Below are 16,115 nucleotides of genomic sequence, written 5' to 3' on the forward strand. Positions count from 1 at the left end.
GGGGATCGGTTCCTGGAATGTTCAATTACTGTTATTTTAAAAAACCCAAGGAGGTGCAAATCTAAATTTGTTGCTCCCACAACAAACCCTTCCTTCCATGATGTGGTAATGGGCACAGCGGAGTGGGGCAAGAGAGCCTTAATAAGCAAGAAGTACCTGTTATTGTTCTGCAAAAGTGTATTGATAGTTCTTGTCTTTGAACGGCCAATAGCCAGCACACAGTAAGCAAGCAGCCCTCCTACTCAGAGGAGACCCAGAATAAATCCTGGCCACAGAGGGCACCAGCTGCCAGCCTGCCAGCTGTGTTCTGGTGGACCAGGGCCCCCACTGCCTCCAGCTGAAAGGCTCTCCCACAACCCCCTCCTCCCCTAGTCCTGGGAGGAGGATGAGGAGGAGGAGGATGAAGAAGACCCCTGCCCTGGTCCACAACAGTCCGCCGGTGCTATAGGCTCCTGTCCACCATCACTCATCAAAGGCAAGTCTGGGGGTTGGACCCCCTCACTCGTGGAAGGACTGGAAGACAGAGATGACGGGATCCTCGTGGTTGGCCACCACCAGCACGCTGCGGAACTTGTCAAAGAGCATCAGCAGGTGAGACCGGCGTATGTTCTCGTTGTACATGATCTCCTCCAGGTGATGTCGCCCCCGGAAGTAGTGCAGCAGCCTGGCAGGGTATGGGGGGCGGGGAAGGGAAGCACCCCGTTAGGCTTGAGTGGCTCCAACTCCAGTCCTGGAGGGCCCCACCCATCCCACACAGCCCAAAGTTAGCCTATGAGATGCCGCCTGCAGAACGCAAGGGGGCTTGATCTACTGGGGCTGCCTGCTCACATTTTTGGGGGGGAAGCAAGCAAGGCTGAGCCCTTCCACCTTCCCCCCACCTCCGGCTGCTCTTTTTTGCAGACCCTTCTGGGCCAAAAGCTTTGGGGTGCCAGGCAGGAGAGCCAGGTGCCCGCCTGGCTGCCCCGCCTGGGAGCCCCTTCGGCCCCCAACTGCTTGGCTTCTCCGTCGTCACCTGGCAAACATGCGCAGATCCTCGGGGTTGTGGGCAGCCGGGACGCTGAGGATGGCCTCCCGCTCGTGCTCCGAGAGGCTGGTCAGCAAGTTCTCCGTCATGCGCTTGTTCACGGGGGAGTCTGCGCCGGGCAGCAGCTCGGCACTGGAGTTGTCCATGCTGGGGCTGGTCAGGGTCATGTCATCACTGCTGGCTACAGGAAAAAGCAAAGCTGCAGAGGGGCACCGGGTGCTGCTGGGTGGGCTTACCCCCACCTTCTCGCCTGCCCTGAAACCTCTGCCTGGAAGCGAAAGCCCGGGGTGCCCCTGCTAGGTCTGGTGGCATCCCTCTTGCCTCAAGCGCAAGGGGGGGCGGCTGGTGGCCTGGCGCTCAAAGCATGCACCTAAATCCTGCCTGGGAGGCTCCTCCTGCAAAGAGACCTTCATTCATAAGGAAAAAGGGGCAACCTCCCCCCCCCCGCCCCGCCCGGGATGCACAGAAGGACACGGAGCTGTTTCCCTCAATGAACAAACGAACATCTCAGAGCTCTGGCATAAAGATGTTGCCTAACGGGGGCTTCTCCTCCTCCTCCTCCTGAGGCAATGGCCGATCACCCCCTGGCCTAGGGATCGCCTACAAACAGCCATGTTCACTTGCAACCCAAAGACGAGCTCTCCCAGGCCCATTCCTGGAAAGAAAAGGGCCCCTGCGTACTTGGAGAGCCAAAGCTGAGCGCATTTGGGGTGCTGAGGCTCCGGCCCCCCACCCGGGCAGCCAACGGCAGCTCTTCCGCTTTCCCTCGAAGGTCCTCTTCCTTGGGGGGCACCATCAGGCAGACGTAGGTGTGCAGCTGAATGAGGAGGCGGTGCTGAAGCATCCAGACCACCATCTGGATGAGCTGCGTCTGAACGGAGGGAAGAAAACAGACCTGAACCCAGGGGGGACAACTCAGGAAGGGCCTTAGAGGAAGCCAGCCGGCGAAGGGGTCCCCCAGAAACCTCCCTGGAGTGAAGGGAGTGTCCGCAGAGCCGGGAAGCTGAGCAGGTGCCCTTACCTCCTGCATCAGTGGAGCCAGAGGGTCCTTGAACTCTGAGAGAGAGACTGGCAAGGAAAACTTGGACAGAACGGAGGGCAGGTCGTGGCCCGGAAACTGACAGCAGAATTCGTCAGCCACCGGGGAGTACCTGGAGGTGAAAACGCCATCAGGGCCCTCAGGGGTGTCTCTCTCTCTCTCTCTCTCTCCCACATGTGCTTCCTGCCCAAACTTCACTGTCTGGTGGATGTTTCGTCTTTCCCAGATTCATCCCCGCAAGGTGGACCCTGCGAGGCAAGGCTAACTGGAGAGAGCTCAGCCCCCCAGAGTAGCTTCTGGTGGAAGACAGGGCATCCTTCCCAGCACCAGCCCCGGCTGAGGCGCCAGGCCTTGGAAATGCTCAGAGCCAGACCCCAGGACTCACAGGCAAACACTGGCGTTGGGAGACAGCATGTAGACGTTGTTCTCACACAATGGGTAGACGATGATGGCTTTGCCCCAGTAGACCAGGTGGGCTGCCAGCTGGAAGACCTGTCGGGGAAAGAAGACCGTACCTATGGCTCAGCAACCCCAACACCCAGTAGGGGACAGAGAGGGGGGGCGGCATTTGAGGGCTCTCCCTCTGCCACACCTGGAGCAGGGCGAGGTCGGCATCCTGAGCCAGCTGCTGGAGGTTCTTCACGGCCGAGGTGGTCCTGATCACCCGCACCAGGGCAGGGGAACAGTCCAGAGGGAGCTCATTCAGGAGGGTTTTCTCGTCCTTCAACAGCAGCAGGGCGTGGTAAGGCCTGCAGGACAAGAGAGGTGGGCCACGCGTGCAGAAGGGGACACATGCATGCAGATCTCCCATACAAGGGCGGGGCGGGGGAAGGCGTCCCAAGATCAAAATGACCTGAGCTGGAAGTGCAGGATCCTCTCAGGGGAGCAAGAAAGAAGCATGAGGTGCTCAGGGAGGTCCACGGCTCTCACCGGACAGAGACACTGCCCCGCCCTGGAGCCTCTTATACCCGAGACCCAGGGCCAAGGTCGTTGCCTGGAAAACAAGCAGCCTCCCTCTGTGGGCAAACACACCCAGGCCAGAGGGGGGAAGACACCCCCCCAAGAGCCACAAAACGGCCCCCACTGGCTTCCCCTCCCTTGCAAGGCCTTGGACCATCCCACCTGGAAGGAAAGGGAGGGTAGTCCAGGAAGCCCCTCTCGCAGCAAACAGCCAGAGGGAGGTCCACCCCCACCGGCACAGTTTCTTACCGAATGGCCTTCAGGCTCCTCTCAATGGCCTCGGGAGGGATGAAGTGGGAGGCCACAAAGTGGATTTTGTGCGGCAGGCAGAAGCTCACCTCCAGCCAGTTGTTGATGTGCAGCCGGACCACCCCTGTTGTGCAGAGGCTGGAGAGCGGGAGAGAGGAAGGGGGGGGATCAGAATCCCTTCAGTGCCCAGAAAGCAACTGGGGTGAAGCGCCACACCCCGCGACACCCACCAACGCTCCTGTGGCCCTGCAAGCCGCAGGCCTGGGCGAAACAGGCAGCCAAGGAGGCTCCCCAGCCAGACGGGGGGGGGGAGGCCAAGGCAGTTCCCGGCAACTACCGGGCACAGTCCTGCTCCGCGCAAGGCCTGGTGGCCGAAGCTTCAGTGCCACCCGGGAGGGGGCCAGAAGGGTTTGCTTTTCTCTGGGGCGGGGTTTGCAGGCAGGGGGCCTGGCTTTGCTGCAATGCCATGGCTGGGTCCGCCTGTCTGACCTGCACCCTCCTCTCTGGAAGCCCCTGCCTCTCAGCCTCCCCACTCCCCATGCCCATGCAAGCGGCAAAGACAAGGAACATGGCCTCCCTGAGCCAATAAGGCGGCCTGGGCGGCTGGACAGCCACAGACCGCCAGCGCCCCCCAGTGGCAAAAAGGAGCGGCACCGATCAGGACCACCTTCTCCCGCCAGGGGGTGCTGGCCGGCTCAGAGCTGCCTCGGAGCACTGGCAGAGGAGCAGGCTGACCCGCTTGTGCCCCTCAGAGCGACGGGGGGGGGGGGCTGCTTTTGCTCCCTGCAGAGCCCTGGCCTTTGAGAGACTCAGCACAACAAGGGGGGGGGGAGAGAACAGTCTCACTGCAGGATGGAAAACAAACGTTGGAGTTTTTGTTGTTGTTTAGTCATTAGGTCGTGTCCGACAGAGATCAGGGCATAGGGGGCCCTGTGCTGCCCGTCAAACCTCTCCCCTCCCCCTCAAGGATGGAGACAACGATCAGTCCCACCTCCCACTCCGCACCATCTATCCATCCTTCCATCCACAAAGCACCATCAGCCCCCTGGCAGATTATCCGACGCTCCCATGACAATTCCCTCCCCCCCCCCCCCCCGTGCTTACAGCCCAAGGCTGGAGGCAGGGCACACAAGAGAGGGAGGGAGCTGGCTGCAGGCTCTGGAGACTACCTTGTGCCAAACACCACGGGGGGGGGGCAGCCTGCCTGCTGGACAGTGACCCACCCCCAGGTCCGCGCCTCCCCTGCCACTACCCAAAATAGCGACCTCTCCTGCCCAAAGGCTCCAAGACTGCCTTTTTTCTGGATTTCAGGCTCTCGGGTCACGGCCCCCACTGAAGATGCAGCCCGTCCTCCAGCCACCCTCCCTTGGCCTGGCCTCTCGGGCCAAGGCCCTGGTGGCACAGCCGGGCATGGGCGTTCTGGGTCTTCCTGCGAGTCCCAGGAGATGCACGGGGAAGCCGGGGCTGCCTCTCAAGTCAGCCTCTTGTTTGGCCAGGAGGGGGGGGGCAAGGGGGCGCTGCCAGAGGGTTTGGTGCTGCTGGTGGTGGTGGGGCCCTTACCTGTCATACGCCTCCTTCAGGTCTCGAGCCAGCTTGCACTTGGGAAGGATGTGGAGGAAGGGCGATTGGGGTCCATCTGTCGCTAGGGGTGGGCGGGCAGAAGCAGTCAGAGCTCAAAGCACCACATCCACAACACAAACACGGGGCCCAGCCCCTGCACAGCTCAGCAGAGCTTCCAAGCCCCTTCCCAAAGAGATGTGGCCTGTGCCTAGGGGTCACAGCCCCTCCCCTGTGCCATGGGAGGGACAAGCTTGTGGAAGAGACGCCAGGGCCTGGAGGGCCTGTGCCCTGGACTCAAAGGTCCTTCCAGCCGGGGCACCTCCCTGGGAAGCAACGGGGGGGGGGGAGAGGAGCCCCTACAGCTGGCAAGGGGCTGCCTCTCTCACCTCCACCCCCACCCCTTCACTCACTTTCCGACATGGCCGAGACCTCATCTTGGATGGCCAGGATGAGCTTGGCTTCCCGCGTGAGATACTGGCAGCGCCGCTCCTCGTGCTGCAGGACGATGGCGATGCGGCGGGAGAGGTTGTGGAGGCAGTGGATCACGGAGGGGTCTGCTGTGGCCTGCGGGCAACAGGGAGGGGCCACAACGGCAGGCGGGTCAGGCCTCCTGGGGTCTGGGGATGAGGAGGCAACCAAAAGGGCAAGAGGGGGGCCATAAGGCCTCTCCCTCCCCCAGAGGGAGCAGTGTTGAAGCACTGGAAGGGTGGCGGGAGGGGGAGCCGTCTGCTTGGGCCAAGAAGCTCAAGGCCCTTGGTGGGGCTGGCACAGCCGCTCCAGGGGCCCTTCAAGCACCGTCCTCGCCTGGCAGCCAGGCCTGCCTTGACAGCGGTCCCTCCCTCCTTCCCTCCCAATGGCTGTGGAGGCCCTGGCAGCATGGAGGGCAGCCTGCGTGTGGGGCCCCTGGGGAGTGCCTTGTTCAGCCCTGGGCCTGGTCCGCTCGCCTAACCCGAGGCTGAGCAAACAGAGGACCAAAGGTCTCCCCAGGGAGGGTGCCTGCATTCGAAACCAAGGCAGCTCAGCACCCCCGTGGGACAGATCCACAGAGCCCCCAAGGAAGGAAGGCGCCGGGGCCGCTATCAGCCACGTACAGCCAGGAAGGTGGGGCTGGAGAGGCGACCCAAAGAGCCATAGGGAGCAGCTGCCAAGGGCCTGTTAAGGAATCAGAGGGCAAGGCAGCTGATAATCCGAGCCACCCAAATTCACAAGCTGTGACTCAGCATTCCAGAGCATGTGATTGTTTTTAGATTATTTTTGCTGAGTCATTGCTCTGCCTCCCTACCAGCTCTTCAGCCCTCCCTGCCTCCTGGTGTAACAGGAACACAGGTTCGGGCTCAGCCTACCCCATGAATCGGCTCCAGGTGGGCACCACCAGACCCTGGAAGTATCCCCAACATCTCCCCACCCCCCGCACCCGCTCAAAGAGAGGGACTAGAAAAGGCAGGAGGTCCCAGCCAGGAGGGGGACAGGTGCGCCCTCAGAACTGGCCGGCTCTGAGATGCCACCCTCTCTCTCAGGATCACCACCAAGCTAACCAAGATCTGCTGATTAGTGGCATCATCCCAACAACACACACAACAGCTCTCTCTCACCCACCCTGTCTGCTAAGAGACATGCAGGTAGAACACACAGGGTTAGGGAGCGAGGGCAGGGACGTCTTTCCTGGTGAAAGATGGGAAGCCCAGCGGGCACGGGCCTTGGGGGTGGGCTTGCTTACCCGCAAGGCGAACACCACGTTGAAGAGAATCATGGTGGGCATCTCTCTTTTGGGGGAGGGGTCTGTCTTGGAGATCTGCAAAGGCAAGCTAAGATATGAAAAGGAGCAGCAAAAAAAAGGGGGGGAGACCAAGTGGATAGGAAGGCGGGTGGGCCAGTGGGACCCACAGCACTCTCCGCGAGCACCAGGATCAGGGCGGCCAAGGACCACCCAGCAGCTTGGAAGAGAGACCAAACACCATGGGGGGGGTGCCTGGAGGATCCCAAGGGGCCCCAAATGACTCACACAGACACCCCAGGGGCCTCAAGGCCCCCACTCTGGGCCTGAACCTATGTCCCAAAGAGAACAGGAGCCACATATCACATGCAACCCGGGAAAGCCTGCTGGGCACTACCTAGAGCTGCTCTCAAGCAAAGTCTGGGAAGCCTGCCCTGGAATAAAGGCTGCCCCTCTCCCCACAGAAGAGGCGCCCTTGCACTGGGGCCTCTTCCCAATGCCATGCTAAGATCAGGGACACGGGGAAGAGTGAGCACGTACAGAGGGCCTCTCTTTCACACCTAGCAGCCACCAGGTCTCCAACACCGAGGACTAGTCAGCACGGCTTCCAGGGCCAGAGCACAAGAGTAAAGGACCCTCACGGATGGGATGACGGCTCTCCCTTGCAAAAGGCTGCCTTTGAAAGGGGCTTACAGAGACTCAGCTTGGGGGCAGATGTATGGAAGAACAACTCAGGACGAGCCCAACATACCGCCTCCTCCCCCAAGATCCTGACAGGGGCCACCTGGCGGAGGAAGACGGTAGCCTGGGTAGAGCCCAGGCGGGCTGGGCCCCAACCCCAACCCCATTCCAGAGGCCTGCCCTTCCCGGGGCGCTCAGACCCAGGGGCGCTACCTGACCGAAGGCATGCTGGAGCAGGGTGGGGTGGCCCACAAAACGGATGTTGTCGATCTTCAGTTCAAACTTCTTGCCGCACATGTCCGACTTGGTCGCCAGGATGGTTGCCAGGATGACGTCCGAGAACCTTCGAGACAGAGACCACTTCAACTTGCTACCACACCTCCCTGCCGACTCCCCCACAGCGCCACAGCATTTCGAAATTAAGAGGGTCTATTGTGTTGCCATTAAAGAGAAGTGTACACATTGGGACACCTTAGGTGCCATCTGTTAGAGGAGAATTAACTGGCCATCGAGACCTTGTCTTTCCAATCACCATAATTACTGAAAGGAAAAGCTTTGGAGGCAAAGAGGCTCATGCAGCTTCCGTTAATGAGAAGCTCTCAGACGTGGAAGGAGGAGACGGGCGAGGGGTGGGGGAAGAAGAGGCAGAGTTTTTGCTTCAGCAGAAGGTCCCTGAAAGGAAAGAAGGGCAAGGCAGGCCTCCCAATGGAGGAGGGCGGGTGAGTCCGGCCGCCTGGCCCGGCCGCTCACCCTCACCTCCTCCTCTTCTGTTCCAGGTCTCTTAGGTTTGGCTTCAAAAGGCTGTTTGCCAGTAACAGAGGAATCCCTGGAAGGCACACCTCAGAGGTCTTTCCTGGACTGGACTGGTCACCAAAAGAAGTCATGCCACTCATGGCCTTTCCTGCCTCGACATTCCCAGTCAGCCAAGCCTTGAACCCATGGCACTGGCAGGCTGCCAGCCGGTCAGAGGAAAACAGGCACCGGCCGCATCCTTCAGAGGAGCTGGGAAGGGAGGCCGCTCTAGAATACAAAGAGGGCTCCTGTTCTCTGGCACAGGCTTTCTTGAGGGAGCGAAAACACCTGAGCTGTTGGTGAGAAGGAGCTCTTTGTGTCTGGTGTTGCCCCTCATTGCCCACCACAAAAATCCTTGGGGATTTCCCCACCAATTTCCACCAGCCAGAGACCCCACCCTTTGTGGAGAAGCACCAGAATCTATGGGCACACTTTCCCCCTCTTTCACGTGGTTATGTTGGGGAACCTCTGCCCATTGTGTCACTGGGGCGGCAGAGAGCAGCTGCACCACCCTCTTGCTTGGGCTGTGGCTCTGAGAGATTGCCACTTATCAGCCCGAGCAGAGGTGGTGGGAGGCGGTCAGTTGCTCCCTGGATCAGGTGGCCAGGAGAGATCTCAGGGAAGCCTCTCTCCCTTCCACCTCCACTGGGCTTTTAGAAGACTGTTTTGAGAGCCTCCAAAGTCCCCTTGTGAGAGGGGAGAGGGAAACGGGGTGGCAGCCTTTGCTCCATGACATGCCTGAAAGCAGGCCACGCACCATGTGTGGCCAGTCTCCCTAGAGTTGAAAGGGTTCAGGGCCTTGAGCTACCACCCTCATTATGTTGCAGTCATGAGAATTTAGCACAGGAGATAGATGAATAATGGATGTGAGGCTTTTTCCCCCTTTCTGTTTCTCAAACGGACAATTTGACAGAAAATGTTCTACCCTTTTATTCTGCTGCAGAAAAATTCAACTTTTTAAAACGAACAAACACTCTCTTTCATGAAATTCATTACCAGTTGAATGACTGAGGAAGCTGAAGCATGACATGCTTCCCTTGCAACAGAAAAATGATTATGATCATCATCTTAGATCCTTTAGTTAAGTTTTCTGGCTCAGATCAGATCCAGTGGGAAACTGACAGGAAGAACGTAAACAATTCTACATACACGGGCTGCCTGTGAAGTTTGAGGTGCCCAGAAGACCTCAGTGGGAGAGAAGTAGCCCCAGGTGGGGAGCAGACAAGGGGACACCCATATCCTCCTGCACAGATCCCCCAAGGGCTAAACCCCGTGTGTGTCCACCAGTTTCAGTGCTCTTCCTCCTGCAGTTTGAACAAATTACGTATGCAAAGGTCAGGCTGTAAAAATCTGAAGACATGTATTCCAACAGAATACGTAAAGATGGCACACAAATTCTCACAGAATATAAATTCCACACAAAGCTTGGAAATTGTTTCAATGTAATATTTAAACTAAGCATGCCTGGCCTTTTAATGTAATCAGACATTTTAGTTCAACTACTTATTGACTGCTGGGGCACTGAAAGTTTTTTTTTAATAAACACAAGACCAAAATAAAAACCTGCCAAGTTAAATTGTTATTTATTTAAAGCACTGGACTTTTTTTCTAGGGCCTTCACCCCGATTGTAGTTCGGAATGGTCTCTCTGTGTCTGGACAAAAGGAGCCAGAGCAGTCCATTTTAAACACGCTCACAGATTCCTTCCAAGAGGGAGCACATTCAGCCTCAACAGCACACTGGACCATGGCCCTGATCGCTCTGGTTTTCCTGCAAGGGATTCACAGGACCATCTCCCCAAAGGAAACTGGGGGCTTCCTGCTCTTCCCTCCCTTCCCATCCTGACCAGCATCATTCCCGACGAGGCTCCTTCCCAACCTACTTGAAGACACTGCGGGCAACAGAGAACCTGGGACCCTCTGCAAGCAGAGCAGTGGCTCTACCACAGAACTGCTTCTCTCTTTTCCAGTTGCTGACTGGCCTCTTTGGGGGCACTTTCCAAAACCTCACGTATACCTCCCTGTGTTCTAGTTTGTCATTCAGTTAATAGGCAGTTTGGTGGGAAACAGAAATAGAAACAGGGTGCAAGAAAAAGACAGTGAGCAAGGGAAGCCATTCAGAAGACAGAGAGAGGTGTTGCTGGTTGAGAACATTCGGTCTTACCCTGACACCACCTCCTCATCAGTGAGAGGACATGGCTCTCTGAAACAGGAACAGGGGCGTAAGCACCACTCGGAAACAGGACGGAAGAGTCAACCAGGCAAAGGTACATATCACACACTGCTCTAGCTCTGAAACAGAGGGCAAGGCTGCAGCCACTTAGTCCTTGCCACCCAGACGTTGAAGGTTGCGACCTGCCAGAGAGGACCTTCCCAGGACTTTTCAAATAAAACACACTGAAATGGGCTTGCATAAATGGATTGGCTGAGAGGGAGGTTCACTGGAAGGAAAGCCTAATTCCCTTCTCATTTGCAAGTATAATGATGGGGCTCCCAGGGGTTACTGATTCTTTCTTTCTGAAGAATACTGGCTTCTCAGGATGATGGTCATGCCAGGCCGTGTGGCAGTGGAACTCCTCACAACCAGATCCTTTGGGTCAGGATTTAGCAGGATCAGCAAAAGCGGCAGGCCTTGGCCAGACCTCACAAGGGCTCCCTTAATTGTCTGTACGGGAACATGGAGGGAACCCAGTCGTTACTCTTGGTCTCAGCACTGCTAGAGGACCTCTCCCTTTGTTTAGGATCTAGCAGTTCTAGACTGGTTTGGGATCAGAATGAATGCAACCATAGATTCCCCCCTTGTCTCTAAAACATTTACACAGTCAAGATCCATTTAGCATCTTCTTGCAAAAGTGCCCAGAGCAACTGTATGTTTTAGACAAAAGTGTGCTCCTGAGCACCCTTTGCCAGATCAGGCATGGAAAAGACCAGGAACCGCACATACCTGGAGTCTCCATCTGGATCTTCCACACTGTCGCCAATGCTGTTGACTGCATACCTGCTCTTTGGTTTCCCTTCAAAAAGTACAACAGAGAAAACTTGCAAGAACCTGGGAAAAGTTTGGGATCCATCCATCTTCCTGTTCTCCCCACCCACATACACTCTCCTCCTTTAGACTAGGCATCCTTCCCGCTCTAGAGACTATGATAATGTGCTCTGAATAGTGTTTAAGACTAACCATCTCACCGGTTAGTTACTTTAGAAGGCCAATTCGAGAGTGACAATCCCTTCCACACTGAAGACAAATCCATTCTGTCCCCTGTCCAGCTCCCTGATTTTGCTGCTTTCATGACTGCTTTTTTGCCTCGGTCGGCTGGGCAAGTGTCTCTTCAAATTGGGAGAGGCCGTGATGCAACGCCTGCTTCCAGGATGAACGCTCAGATGTCAACTTTATACACTCCTCCTTTATACACCACTATCAACAAGTAACCTGTATCTGTGATAATGGACCAGGAACGACATACAGGAGCATCCCAGGTGGGGCACAGATTCCCTACTGAATCACAAGAATTCACTCTCTGGTTTCTCATCCTTCCTTCCTTCCTTCCCCCTTCCAAGTGCGACCTGTCGTCTCCCACTGTCCCTCGCCTGCCACTGAGGGTTTGTCGTGCTTGAGGTCACTTCGCACATGCCCCATTTCCTGGGCCACCATGGACTGTTTCCTGCCAAGGGTGACCCGTGGTGCCTCTTTTCTTCTCCTCACGGGTAACAGAAGGTCACACTTCCAGGAACAGAATGTCTGGGAACCCACACAAATTCTTCTCCCGCGTAAGTGGACTTTTCGCTTCTATCACGGTGGGACGGTCAGTCTTAAACACAGAGACTGATGGGATATATAAGGTGCCTTGTGCTGAAAACCAGCCACTTAGGCCATTCCTTTTTTTCCTTTTCTGTCAGTCTAGTGGCAGGTAGACCATTTCCCTCCTCTTCGCTGCCCCTCCCCGCCTTTACTGCCAGAACAACAGGGTGAGGGAGGTCAGGTAGAGAGGCAGGGAGGGAGCCACAAGGCCACTCAGGGAGTGTCAGGATGACTCAGTGGCGGCTGGAACCTGGATCTCCCCAGCCTCCGGCCCCCTGTGAGCAGCGCTGGTTCGGCTTGTGTTTTGCTCTAACGGGAGGCATCGCCTGGGGTCTGCTCTGTGTCTACAAGGGGCCTGAAAATCGGCCACGGGGCCCACAGCAGAGTTCATGGGGCTGCTTCTGGTTGCCCGCCATGCCTGGCCCCCTCTCCCCGACCCCAAGAAGGCCTGGAGGCGGCCCTTTCCTTTCCGCGTGCCTTTCCCCCGGCCTCCCCTCGCCTTAAGCTGCAGCGCCCCGGAGATGCCCTCGATTCACGGGGCGCAGCCTCCACCCCAGGGACAGGCCTGAGGCGGAAGAACCCGGTGGCTCGGTCCGGAGAGCCGCCCTCCGAGAGCCCCACCAGGCCAGCCCGGGGGGGGGGGGCAAGGAGGGGGCGCCCCGCTCACAGGAACCTCCTCTCCCCGGCAGCCGGGCCTCCGGGGCGGGCACGGGCCTGGACCCGAGGACAGTCGAGCCACCCGGAGAAAGTGGGGCATGGGAGTCCCACCCCAAGAGAAGGCGCCCGGGCGGGGGCGGGGGTGGGGAGGACGCCCCCACCCTCGTCGCCTGGGAGCGCGTCCGTCTCCAAGGAAGTTCTCCCGGGCGGCCATGGCAACGGCGGCCCTCCCCCTCCGCCCTTCCGGGGCGGGGCGAGGCCCGGGTGAGCTCGGCTCGGCCTCCCTCGGGGCCGCTCCCGCCGCGCGCGCTCGCTGGCTCCTCACCGCTCTGGGCGGCCGGGTGCCCGGACCCCCGCTGGAAGGGGAAGCGGAAGAGCAGCTTGTTGCCGCGGCTGCCGGAGCTGACCAGGATGACGCTGATGGGGCTCGAGCTCTCCCCCATCCTCGCGCGCTCCTTCCCTGCCGCGCGACCATAGAGTTGGCGCCGGAGGGCAGAGAGCCGCGGCACGCATGCGCTTTGAGCCCCCTCCTCGGGCTGTGCGCCTGCGCGTCGCCGGCCCAAAGCCCGATGCGAGGTCACGTTGCCCGTGGGGGCGTGGCTGCCTTTTCTCTCTTAACCGCAACCCCGCGAGGTAGGCCGGCGCCTTCGCTGGCCGGGGTGAGAATTGAAAGGGGGGGGGTCAGACTCGTGGCCGTGGGGGTGCCCCGTGGGCAGAGCGACGGGCAGGAAAAGCCGTTCGGAAGCCCCTGCCTGGCGGAAGGGGGGCGCCTGCCCCCCCCCGTCCCACCGCGCAGGGCGTATGGAATGTATACTCGGAGCGTGTCTTTTCGAAAGAGGAAGGCTAAATAAGCCGGCAGAAGAATCCATGGATTTTTGGAGAGGAATGGGGTGAAAAGGGGTACCAACTGATATCACTGGTCACCTCGTCCCAAGGGTGAAGGTGGCACCGGTGGGAAAAGTTCAGTGTGTATTGTGTGTAGTCACCATTGAGTTTTAAATTAGTTTCAGTTTTGTTATTTGTAATATCCCTTTCATTAATAATAATACTTTATTTTTAAAAAAGGACCCAAGGCGGCTTATATTATTAAAATACAGTATTTCAAGCTAACAACAGTGGGTCATAGGATATGCAAATACGTACTAAAAAGGATTGAATGAATACCATACTAAAAAACATACACAACATTAAAACACACTCAAAGTTGTAATGCACAACCATCTTATGTGAAAACCGCTCCGGCAGCCAGGCATTGAGAGAGAGGGCTTGCCTGAGGAGAAAGGTCTTTTTCTGTTTGAAGGAGGACAGCCAAGATGGTGGGACCAAGAAAAAGACTGACGCCAACACCGGAGCAGGCTCATCAAGGGGAGATGCGGTCCTTCCTGGACCCAAGCCATTTGGAGCTTCATGGGTTAGAGCCAGTACTTGGAAATCTGCCCAGAAGCCAGTGGGCAGCCAGTGAAGCTGCGGTCACTGGGAGTTTATGTGATCCCTGTGGCCAGTTTATTATTTTATCTACTGGTTACGTTTCCTGCAGTGAGCTCAAGGCTGGGGACGTGGATGTCCTTCTCCCTCCTTGATCCTCACAGCAAACCCAGGAGGTAAGCCAGACGCAGACAGAAAGCGAGGACTACCGTGAATAGGAAGGTCTTCTGCCCCGCAGAGGGGTGGGGGTGTGAGCCCCTCCCGCCCTCTGCAAGCGGGCGGATGCTGTATCTCTAGGGCGATAGCTGAAGCGGCTGAGGGAGGGGCTCAGCAGTGCTGGTCGCCTCTTGCAGCTTCAGCGTGTTCTGGGACCCCGAGGCTCCAGTTGTGAGTGGCCAAACAGCAGGCAGGACGCTCGCGTAGAAGTTCCACTGGGCCGCCCCCCCCCGCCCCCCGCCCGCAAAAATGCACTGGCAAACTAACACATCGAGATACAGATGTACGCTGGTTTCGGGCGCACAGGTGCCCGCATGGCAGACACGTGTTGCAACGAATGCCCCCCCCCGCCACTCCGGGCTCTCCTTCCCCCGCCCCCAGTAGGCACTCTTCTGCCGGGCGAGCCCGGTCTCACGCCGGCCGCTTGCTTCCTCCGGCTGCCCTCTGGGCTGGCCAGGGAGAATCAGAGAGCTTCTTCCAGCGGGAGGTGCCAGACTGGAACCGGCGACGGCTGCCGAGCCATCCTAGGGCCCCTCCCTCGCCACCTGGGCCTTCTCGGGGGCTTGCTGAGCTGCTCCCGTCCTCGACGGCGCTAGTCGAGGAGATAAGATAAAGGGGGCGGGCCGAGGAGGACGAAGGCGGCAGCTATAAAAGCGGCCGCCCCAGCGCGGCTCCCAGCTTGCGAGTCCTCCTCTTGGTCCTTCGAGCAGCGACCCACCGGCCACCCGTCTCGACCTCCCGCCGCCCGCCCGCCCACCATGGTGCTCTCCGCCGAAGAATGCCAGCTGATCCAGTCGACCTGGGCGAAGCTCGGCCCTCACCTGGACAAAGTGGGGGGCGAGGCGCTCTCCAGGTACTGCCCGCGACGGGGCGGGCGGGCGGCGGGGTCGCGTCCCGGGGAGAGCCGCCCCTTCACGGCTCCTCCGAGCTCCCTCTGACCGGCCTTCTTTCCCTTCCCCCCCCCCCCCGCAGGATGTTCTGCGCCTACCCGCAAACCAAGACCTACTTCCCGCACTTCGACCTGAGCCCGAACTCCAAGGACGTGCAGCACCACGGACAGAAGGTGGTCAAGGCGCTGGACAGTGCCGTCAAGCATCTGGACAACATCCGCGGTACCCTGGCCGACCTCAGCGACCTGCACGCCTACAACCTCCGCGTGGACCCCGTCAACTTCAAGGCAAGCCCGAGGGGGCGGCCCCCGGGCCGGGATCGGAGGGAGGGAGAGAGGGAGGGAGGGGGCGACCCTTCCCCCGTTGGGTGGGGGCTCCACCTCTGCGCGGGGCCCTTCCTCCACGAGCTTGCTCTCTCTCACACACACACCCCGCCCTCCTGCCTCTGCTGCCCACTGACCGGTCCTCCTGCTCTCGCTCTCTCCCCCCCCCGCCCCCCAATGCAGTTGCTGACCAAATGCTTCCACGTGGTGCTGGGCATCCACCTCGGCGGCGAATACAACGCTCTCGCCCATCTGGCCTGGGACAAGTTTTTCTACTGTGTGGCCGACGTGCTGTGCGAGAAATACAGATGAGCCACCAGTCCTCCCGCCCGCCTGCTGCCCGCTGGGGGCTGCCATCGCCCCGGAGCGCTCTGGGGGCCCCTCCGTTGCCTAACTCTGAGCAATAAAGCCCTTGAACCGCCGCCTGCCTGGCTCATTTTGGGGAAGGGGGCTTAGGACCGACGGGGGGGGGCGGTCTAAGACCAGCACTGTGGGAACCGGGGGGGGGGGGTTGGAGAGTAGGGAAGGGACTGTTTGACCACTTTTGGGATGGAGGGAGGTGGCCCCCTCGAGCTTCCTGGGACTCCTTTAGCAGCCCCCCTCCTGGTGAGTTGCTCCCCAGAAGAGAAGGGAGCCGCCACACACAGAGGAGGGAGGAGGAGGGCAGCAACCTGGAGAGAAATCTGCGGGGCTTCTCCCTCCGGGCCGTTTCCAAAGAGGTCACAGGGCTGCTCTGTCGCAGGATGTGGGGAGAAGCCAAAGGGGCAAAGGAAAGGCTAAAGCACCCC

General features: G+C 58.9%; 2 protein-coding genes across 7 annotated transcripts; one reads left to right on the top strand and one right to left on the bottom strand.

The window, feature by feature from the left end:
• Positions 1-159: 159 nt before the first annotated feature.
• On the bottom strand, positions 160-12,967 carry NPRL3 (NPR3 like, GATOR1 complex subunit). 6 transcript variants are annotated; one of them, XM_020811940.3, is made up of 14 exons: positions 12,799-12,967; positions 10,962-11,031; positions 10,182-10,220; positions 7,441-7,570; positions 6,550-6,624; positions 5,243-5,396; positions 4,833-4,908; positions 3,273-3,410; positions 2,656-2,812; positions 2,449-2,555; positions 2,046-2,175; positions 1,706-1,895; positions 1,013-1,205; positions 160-664 (listed from the first exon to the last, which is right to left on the bottom strand). In XM_020811940.3, the coding sequence occupies exons 1-14, from the start codon at positions 12,914-12,916 to the stop codon at positions 499-501; spliced, it is 1,743 nt and encodes a 580-aa protein (XP_020667599.1). In that variant the 5' UTR covers positions 12,917-12,967; the 3' UTR covers positions 160-498. The 6 variants fall into 6 exon arrangements, with proteins under 6 accessions (XP_020667599.1, XP_020667598.1, XP_078237489.1 ...); XM_020811939.3 differs by having other exon boundaries at positions 4,833-4,914; positions 12,799-12,966; XM_078381363.1 differs by lacking the exon at positions 12,799-12,967 and adding an exon at positions 11,204-12,275 and having other exon boundaries at positions 4,833-4,914.
• Positions 12,968-14,778: 1,811 nt separating this feature from the next.
• LOC110089112 (hemoglobin subunit alpha-D) lies at positions 14,779-15,748 on the top strand. Its single transcript, XM_020811944.3, has 3 exons — positions 14,779-14,967; positions 15,087-15,291; positions 15,511-15,748. The coding sequence occupies exons 1-3, from the start codon at positions 14,873-14,875 to the stop codon at positions 15,637-15,639; spliced, it is 429 nt and encodes a 142-aa protein (XP_020667603.3). The 5' UTR covers positions 14,779-14,872; the 3' UTR covers positions 15,640-15,748.
• The last annotated feature ends 367 nt before the right edge of the window (positions 15,749-16,115 follow it).

The sequence above is a fragment of the Pogona vitticeps genome, chromosome 13 (assembly GCF_051106095.1).
Source record: "Pogona vitticeps strain Pit_001003342236 chromosome 13, PviZW2.1, whole genome shotgun sequence".
In the NCBI taxonomy this organism is placed as follows: domain Eukaryota; kingdom Metazoa; phylum Chordata; class Lepidosauria; order Squamata; family Agamidae; genus Pogona; species Pogona vitticeps.

Coding starts and splice junctions, on each gene's coding strand:
- NPRL3 (XM_020811939.3), bottom strand. CDS start 12,916: ATGGGGGAGAGCTCGAGCCCCATCAGCGTCATCCTGGTCAGCTCCGGC. Junction 11,032..12,798: donor GCACCCGGCCGCCCAGAGCG/GTGAGGAGCCAG, acceptor TACTTTTTGAAG/GGAAACCAAAGAGCAGGTAT. Junction 7,571..10,181: donor GATGAGGAGGTGGTGTCAGG/GTAAGACCGAAT, acceptor TCTGTCTCGAAG/GTTCTCGGACGTCATCCTGG.
- LOC110089112 (XM_020811944.3), top strand. CDS start 14,873: ATGGTGCTCTCCGCCGAAGAATGCCAGCTGATCCAGTCGACCTGGGCG. Junction 14,968..15,086: donor GGGGGCGAGGCGCTCTCCAG/GTACTGCCCGCG, acceptor CCCCCCCCGCAG/GATGTTCTGCGCCTACCCGC. Junction 15,292..15,510: donor TGGACCCCGTCAACTTCAAG/GCAAGCCCGAGG, acceptor CCCCCAATGCAG/TTGCTGACCAAATGCTTCCA.